General features: G+C 40.8%; 1 protein-coding gene across 1 annotated transcript; it reads right to left on the reverse strand.

The window, feature by feature from the left end:
- Nucleotides 1–6831: 6831 nt before the first annotated feature.
- On the reverse strand, nucleotides 6832–8193 carry LOC118475712 (uncharacterized). Its single transcript, XM_035963943.1, has one exon. It carries the CDS (start codon nucleotides 8173–8175, stop codon nucleotides 6841–6843), a length of 1335 nt encoding a protein of 444 aa, XP_035819836.1. The 5' UTR covers nucleotides 8176–8193; the 3' UTR covers nucleotides 6832–6840.
- Nucleotides 8194–8749: the final 556 nt, after the last annotated feature.

The raw sequence follows: 8749 nt of genomic DNA on the forward strand, positions 1-8749 counted from the left end.
GACGAATCTAACCGCTAGTTACTCTACTCATTGGCTCCATCCCGTTTTTGAGGCCTTCTCTTTTTCGTGATCTGGGCCATAAATCAATGGTGCCGCAGTCTATGAAGCAAGAATGGCCAATGACATACGCTATGGAAGCCGTAAACCTGGATTGGAAAGCGGAGATTCTTCTGAGAGAACTGGAACTCTGACCCAAGGCAAGACTTGACTTCTCTGATCATCCCTTCCCTGGCGCCTGAGCCCGGCAATAACAATAGCAGACAGGTCAGTTGTTCAAGTCCGTCTGGTTGATAGGTCAGCTCAGTATAGAATCTTGTATGGTAGTCCAGTAATGACCAGGCAAGTGAACCGGCTTGAGAGACGTAAGAACCGGGAGAACACAGGACGCACGGAAAACTTTCCTGCTCGAGTAACAGAGTCTTGGCTGGCGGAGTTGGAGAAGGGGCACCGACCAGAAGCTAGACAGAAGAATGACCTTATTTTCCTTTACTCTCCATTCCATTTGTCCTTCAACCGGATTAATGGTCAACGACATTTACAGCCTTTCCTTCACACAAGGTTTTTAATCCATCTCCCCTGCTTAGGACAGTAAGGGGAAGTAGCGATATTCCGATTCCTTCGTGGGGAATCAACGAAGGGTCCAGCTGCTTTAGTACTTAAGTTAACGCCCCAGCCCTTATCCAGAAGGTAGATGCGGTAAGCCAACTCCTATCCTTCTTGCGGAAAGGGCATTCAATGCCATCTGAATTCCCTTCCTTGCTTCGAGGAGCAGGTCGAATAGTCAAAGAAGGGGATGGCTAATTCCAGGAATAGAGTAGCATTCTCAGGCACTACCCTCAGTTGCAGCCTCAGTCCATATAAAACAGTCAATCTACCAGCAGCAGAGGCTGCAGATACATGTCCACCACCTGTTTATCTACTACCATAAGCGGGAGCAGTTGCAGGTAAAGAGTGTTGTGAGGGCTTTCATTTGCGCGTTAAGGGCAGTTTCTGTTATAGCACTAGAAATCAGTGCCGTTAGTCCCTTCTCGAACAGCAGTTTTAGCAATTGAATCAGCTGTTTCCTAATAGACTAGGCTGTTAGCAGGATTTGCAGGCGAGACAGATGAGGAGGCATAGAAGGAGCAATTCCATTATGTGCTAAAGGCTGCGGAATAAGAGCTCTTAGTCCTTTCGGCGTAGAGAACGAATCCTCTGTTGCAAGAAGAAGGGCAATGCCGATTGTAAGGTTAAGTATTACGTACGTCAAAACCAGTCAGTGACTCATTTAAGTGTTGTGCGAAAAGGTAGCCTTTTGGCAACTGCAACCATCCATAGCGAGCGACGGAAGATCAATAGGCTGTTTTTTCATAAGTTGATAAAAGGAGAGAGCAGCTTAATGAGAGAAGTAGCAGTGAGGGCGCTAAGCAGGTGTCAAGTTAATTGGTCTGAGAGCCAAGCCAGCTTTCAATTTCAAGTAGTAAAAAGCAGGCATTAAAGTAGGTGAGTAAGTCAAGTTCTCTATATGCTTGAAGCTGATACGCGCCTTTGTTGCCTTCTGTCTTCTTCCCTTTGGTAGTTCTGTTTCCAGCTGAGGAATTGGAATAAATAAGTAAGGCTAACTAAAAGAGAGAAGAGGGTCTACAGTCATTCTATCTCAACACTGAAGAATAAGACGTCTATCCTTACTCTTGCATTAAATAGAATAATCAGAAAGGGAGGGTAGTATAGATTTGAATCAAGCTTCAATTCCAACTAAAGATGAATCTTTGAACTATCTGAAGGGAGCACTTATTAAATACAGCGACATAAATAATTTAGAAATACCCAAGATGGGTCGACGTTCAAAAAGACGCTATCAGTCATATATCCCTGTCGATAAAACAGAAATGAAAAAAAAACTCTATTTTTTGTTGCTGATCTAGAAACTCTTTTATTAAAAAGACGAGACACGGATGTCGACAAAACTCACGTGCCCTACGCAGGGGGGTATATGATGGTTGATATGGAAAAGCGGGTTAACGCGGAGCATATTACGACGTTCTATGCACATGACTACTCAAAAGTGTGCCAGGATTTTCACGATATGAGTGAAAAGATGCTCACAGAGATGATTAATAGAATAGTAAAGGATGTTCAAAGAAGAGGAAGTTCAATGGTTGTATACTTTCACAATTTATCTCAGTTCGACGGTATTATGATACTCTCTTTTTTAACTAAAAGTTATAAAAACTGTCATATAGAGCCCATCATGAGAAACGACTGTATTTATTCCATAAAACTGTATAAGGTATCCAAAAATGGGGATAAAAGGCTTGTTTTAACGTTCATGGATTCGTACCTCCTGTTGAAAGTAAAGCTCGCTGATCTAGCCAATAGTTTTTGCCCAGAATTGGGGGGGAAGGGATCTTTCGATCACCAGAATGTCACCGTTGATAAACTACCTAGTATTAGGGAAGACTCTTTAACTTATCTTAAACAAGATATTCTAATAACAGCTGCTGTTATGCAACGCGCTAAAGCCATTATTTGGGAAGAGTATGGGATTGATATCCTGAAAGTATTAACAATATCAGCATTGGCCCTAAAAATATTTAGACGTGTTTACTATAAGGATGATGATGATAATCGCATCTACATTCCTGACGATAATGAGGCTCAATTTATTAGGGAAGGCTACTACGGTGGTCACACGGACGTGTATAAGCCATACGGGGAGAATTTGTATTATTATGATGTAAATTCTCTATACCCCTCATCTATGCTAGATGATATGCCTATAGGCAAGACCCGCTGGGTTAGTGATCTAGGATCAAAGAAATCAAAGATTGTGTTGAATGATATGTTTGGGTTCATTAGAGCTTTTATAATTTGTCCTAAGCATATTAAAAAGCCTCTTCTACCTTATAAAAAGGATGATGGTACGATAATCTTCCCCACGGGGAGATTTCTCGGTGTTTATTTTTCTGAGGAGCTTAAGTATGCAGTAAGTTTGGGCTACAAAGTATACCCGATCTGTGGATATATCTTTGATAGAAAGGAATCACCATTCAAGCGTTTTGTGTACGACATCTACAGCAAAAGGCTTGATGCTAAGGCTAAAGGGGAGAAAGCTCTGGATTTCATCTATAAAATCACCATGAACAGTCTCTACGGGAGGTTCGGGATCAGCCCCGAAAGCACAACGACTCAAATTGTTTCTACAGAAGAAAGTAGAAAATTAGCTCTCTATAATGATGGGTTTGTTCAAAGTTATGAGCTTAGTTCAGACAAGTGCCTAGTAACATGCAAAAATGTCAGAAGTTTGGATTTACTGAAGCTTAGTTCAGACCGCCCTACTTATGCTGCTGTTCAAATATCGGCCGCTGTCACGGGTTATGCCCGCATAAGAATGCACCCATTCATTTCGAGGGATGACTGCTATTACACGGATACGGACTCAGTCGTTGTTGAGAGGGAACTTCCTGAAGAAGAGGTATCACCTACCGCTTTGGGTAAGTTTAAGCATGAGCACTTTGTCGAATATGGCATCTTTTTAGCACCTAAGTCCTATATGCTTAAGGCATCTAGTGTGGACCAACCCATAATAAAGTTTAAAGGAGCGGGTAAAGATGAGGCTGATGAAGAATGGTTCATCAACCAGCTAGCTGACCCTAGGGCTAAAAAAGTGATTTCATATGTCCGAAAGTTCAGTAGAAACTTCCGTGAACTGTTGGTTCAAGAGAAAATGTGTAAGTATACCATGGGGTTAGAAAGTAAAAAGAGGGAGTATGTGTTCGACAAAAATGGAGTATGGGTTGATACTAAGCCCTGCCATATAGGTGACTTTGATGTGAAAAGTATCAATCCGACCTCCTATCGGATAATTATGAATTTGTTAGAGGAGAATGAAGATCTCCGAAATGAATTTTCTAATTCGGAAATCATGATTGCTAATCGGGAGATTCAAGCTGATGCTGCTAAAAAGAGGAAAGCCTCTAAGCTAAGAGGAAAGCCTCTAAGAGGGGGAGACACCCCTTCTCATATTGAAGAATAGGCATGGAATGCATTCCCGAGCTCTATAGTATAGACCATTGCTGAAACAAGATATGAATGAACAATTACAACCGCTTCTCAAGCTAATACCAAACAGAGCCCGAAACCACTCAAGTAAAGCACAAGCTGAAACCAACGAACCTGTGCAGGCTAGGCCACCTTTACTAGTCAGCTACAAAACAGAGGAATAGCGAGGCACCTTCCCGGAAACCAGATATGATCCAACCTTTCACTTACAAGAGTCAAGCCAAGGAGAAGGCTAAACCCATTTCTGTATATGATCCGCCAGGTCATGTCATGTCTTGTGTCAAACAGATCATTAGTTGTGATCTTTGGTAATTGTCTTGTACAGCACAGTACAGACGAAGATCAATACATCGGATTCCTTCTTGTCTGATTGGAAGGGATGGATTGTGCTTTGGCTCATGTACTCTATAAGGGTTAGTAAACCAGGGAATGCCTTTGATTATCTTTTTGACTTTCTATAAGGGTCTTGTTATGTCCTTTGTCTCTCTCTCTGCTCTATAAGGGTCTTGTTTAGTGGTATACTCTTTGATCCTTACTCTATTTACTACGCAAATAAATTGTTCGTTTGCGGTGATAAATGAAGAATCTGGGTTCGCCATTCGGTCAAGAGGAAGAGTCAAGTAGTAGGTGTGGCTGCTCACGGCACCCCCGGCACGGTTCTTTAGGTCGATGAATCGAATCTTCCATCCAATACGCTAGGCTAGTTTCTTTCCACAACTCTCGTTCTTTACACGACTGATTGGCTGCTTGGCCGGATCTGGATCACTGCTTTAGGTATTAGTACTATGGCATTCAACCTAAATGGTTTCAATTTCAACCAATCTGTAGTTGATAGCCAAGGTCGCGTTATTAATACTTGGGCTGATATCATCAACCGTGCTAATCTTGGTATGGAGGTAATGCACGAACGTAATGCTCACAACTTCCCTCTAGACCTAGCAGCTCTTGAAGTTCCATCTCTTAATGGATAAGGTTTTTATCCTAAACATATAGGAAGGAAAGCCGGGTTCTTTTATGAGGAAGAAGCAGTGCACGATTGTGCACCAATGCGCCATAAGAGCTAGCTTTGCAAAAAGGAATTCTATTTCCACTCAAGACAAAAAGGTTATCCCTTTACCGCCAAGTATGAACTGAAACTCTTATTTCTGGTTTTCACAATAAATATAGAATTACCTAGAACAATACCAGACGTATAATAACACACCTACAAGGACAACCACACCGAATGCCAGGTATCTAGGATTGTCACTATCGTCACTATCTTCTTCACTCCCACTACCTTCTTCTTCACAGCCACCACCTTCTTCTTTACAGCTACTATCCACCCCCTCTTTACAGGCACTACCTTCTTTACTGCTAGCATATTCTATAGTGGCATTCTCCTCTACAGAATCTATGGTATGATCACCATCAGAGCATTTCCCCCAGAATTCGAATTTATCCGACAATTCCTCTTCTCTCAACTTTCTATCCAAGCAATCCGTTAAAGCCGTCCTTTCCACAACCGCATCATAAGCTTCTAAGATTGATGTACTAATCACTTCCTCGTATGGAATCCATACGAATAATTTACGAACTTTGAATAAATCAATAATCAATTCTATATCAAGATAGTGCGGGTCCACAGATATGAAATCTGGTGCGCTCTCAGTATAACAGTACCACACTGTTACATAAGTACCTAATCTAACTAGTGCAAAGATGTTCCCATAGACATACCTAACACTGTTGTCTGATTGTGATGTCACCACGTGTACTAAACATTGCAATACTTTATGTTTTGCAGAAACACCGAAGTTTTCATACTTTTCTAATGCCCTTTGTAGGTGGCTATATAAATTATCTGTAGCCCTGTTATAGAGAGACCGCAACCCCTTATATTCACTGAAATCTGCACGATAAATCTTTCTTTTCAATTTTAAACGGAGCAACGAGCGCATATAAAGATAGTGCATACGCATGATAGGATCCATATCTTTCAAACTCAACCCTTTAACCAGACGATTAACCGCAGGTGTGTAATAAGAACTTTCGACAGCGTATTGCACATATGGATTTTTTGCAAAGATGGTTTTACGCATGTGGTTATCAATGAAACACTGAAATGGGTTGAATGGGTTACCTATATGAAACATATCACTAATATTTGCATGAATTGAATCCCCCGCGACATCTTCACCCCTTTTTACCTCTTCCGTACTGTTAAGAGCTGCATTAATACTCGAATTAGCCGAATGGCTTAAGGCACCCATTGCAGATGATTCTGGTATATCGTTGACTGTATTAGAAAGTGTGGTATTCAACTGTTCTAATGACTCGACAGTGTTTTTCATGATATAATAGTGTGTCCCTTGTTTTTGTGTGTGTTGGGTATTTTGTATAGTTGCATCTACCCGATGGGGGTTTCCCCCCCTTCTCTAAGCTTATAATAGCTTAGACAGATACAACTGTAGGTGCTTTTACTCGCCTTTCAGGATTTGCTTATTTTATAGTTGAGGGGGCTACCCAATCTCTACTGTAGTATTGTTCTACAGATTCACCCCATCAACATACTCTCGGCATCCATCACCGTTTGTGATCACTTCTTACTATGAGATCACATACTCAACTAATGAATTCAGGAGCTTCCCCTGTGCGATTTCTGAATAAATAGAATACGTAATTTGATACTCAACACTCTGTAGTTGATTTCAAGCTATTGAAGAGGATGCTTCCCTTCCTCCTTGCTAGAGCCCATCATCACGGGTACTGAATTATGCTATCAGGCTCAATACTGACAAATAACGACCTTCTCCTTATTCATTGGACTATCGTAGTAGTACCAGGAGGAAGAAGATTGGTAGCTATAAAGGTAGCACTCATAATACCTACTGCAATACACGCTACTAGATCTAGCTTGTTAGCTTCAACCTCCTCGAAGTGATCTAGATTAAGGTGTCTGTTTGAATTCAAATCGGTTATGCTGATAATTTCGTTATCAAAAAATTGGATTGATTCCTCATTTAGTAAATTGTGAAAAAAAGTATCATTTCGACAAGTTCTTAACACAGTCTTAACGACGTCTTTTGTAAATATGTACGAAACCCTCTTGTACCCATCAACAACCGAAGCTGGGTCCTTAAAAGAATCTAGGTTTACCCCGCGGAAGAATCCTAAATCAGGTATAAGGTGTGGTGTGATATAGTACCAAACAACTAATCCTACGCCAGAATACACAAGTATATTAAAGAAACCGTAGAGATACTTACGATGCCTTTCATCAAAATGACGAGTTGCAACTTGCATGAAAATGGCTACTCTAGATTGCGGAATGAGAGATTTGAGGCCAGCTCCCAAATGGGCATATTGATATAATACAGAATCACTTAATACTAAGCCTTTTATACTCCGTAAGCCTAAAGAACACTTTATTCTTAGAAATCCTATCCTATATGGAATATTCTCATCATAACTAAAGAGATTTCTTAGTCTATAGATCCATTTAGTAGGATAGTTATCAGGTGTCAGAGAATAGAGCCATTGTAGCTGTTTAATTGGTTCCTTTGTTATATGGTTGGTTATTCCTATTAATGTAATATCCGGCACCTTATAAATAATATCACATCGATTGCCCTTATAGATAAGAGGATTAAATTGAAGTATAGAATGTATACATACTAACGATAAGAGTGTGAGGATACTCTCAGCCATCCACCATGGTATCCCGCTTACCCACCAAGGCATGGCATCATAGGTATGTGTTATGTTGAGTATATAATACTTTATATATTTCATAAGTAACCTGCTTATTTGAATGAATAGAGCTTCACCGTCGCCACCACCGTTGTGGCCTCGATTAGTACCCCCTATGATTCCCTCTATCCCATCTGTTATATCCATTTCTTCATCACTTGCATCAGCCTCGTAATAAGTTGTATTCTTATTGTCTAATGATAAAGAGGATTCTCCCCGATCTATAGGATCTTCATCGATGAAATGGAAATCATGAATATCCTCGATGTAAGTTTTTAGAAAGGTGCTTAAGAACTCATTAGTAGAATCTCGATTAAGAGAAAGGCTCGGTTTGTCAAAATATCCGGTAATCTGCTTACGCAAGGGCAACAATATGCGAATCGTGCTCATAATATCTTCCATTCTTTGTTCTTGTTCGGGATTTTTCTTTGTTGAGTGTACCCCGACTCTATACTGAAAATAGTATAGAGAGACTCAACAGTGTCTCTCGTGTGTAAGAGACGTGTTTTTTGTTTCAGTTTCACTATTGGTTGGATTTATTTAGTTTGAGACATGTAAGGACTTCTCCGGAGAGGTATTCTCTGCAGTTCTGTCCATCTCTGTCGGCACCATTGTTATCTGTCTCTTAATAGTAGAGGATCGCCGACGCCCTGTCTTTGAAGTAGATACCTGGTTGGTATCTTTATGTAGATTGGAAATGTGCTTGTATACTTTTCTATTGCCCAGTGACTCTGAGAAAAGTGGGAAACCATGTCAAATCCGCATGCTTGGCCTTCGGATTCGTAGTCATAGGTGCCTTGCTTATATTTATTTTCAGACAGGCGGCATAGGATCAAAGGTTTCGAACCAAGAAGTTTCCCATTCCTTTGGCGACGCAGGGAAGTCTCATTTGGAATTTCATATAGCCAGTGGAAAGAGGCGGTTTCTGAGAAGCATCCAAAGGCACTGCGAAGAATATCCATGGCGCTAAGGACTC

The sequence above is a fragment of the Zea mays genome, unplaced genomic scaffold (assembly GCF_902167145.1).
Source record: "Zea mays cultivar B73 unplaced genomic scaffold, Zm-B73-REFERENCE-NAM-5.0 scaffold_586, whole genome shotgun sequence".
In the NCBI taxonomy this organism is placed as follows: Eukaryota; Viridiplantae; Streptophyta; class Magnoliopsida; order Poales; family Poaceae; genus Zea; species Zea mays.

Excerpts from the sequence above, each read along its gene's own strand:
- LOC118475712 (XM_035963943.1), bottom strand. The coding sequence starts at position 8,175 with ATGGAAGATATTATGAGCACGATTCGCATATTGTTGCCCTTGCGTAAG.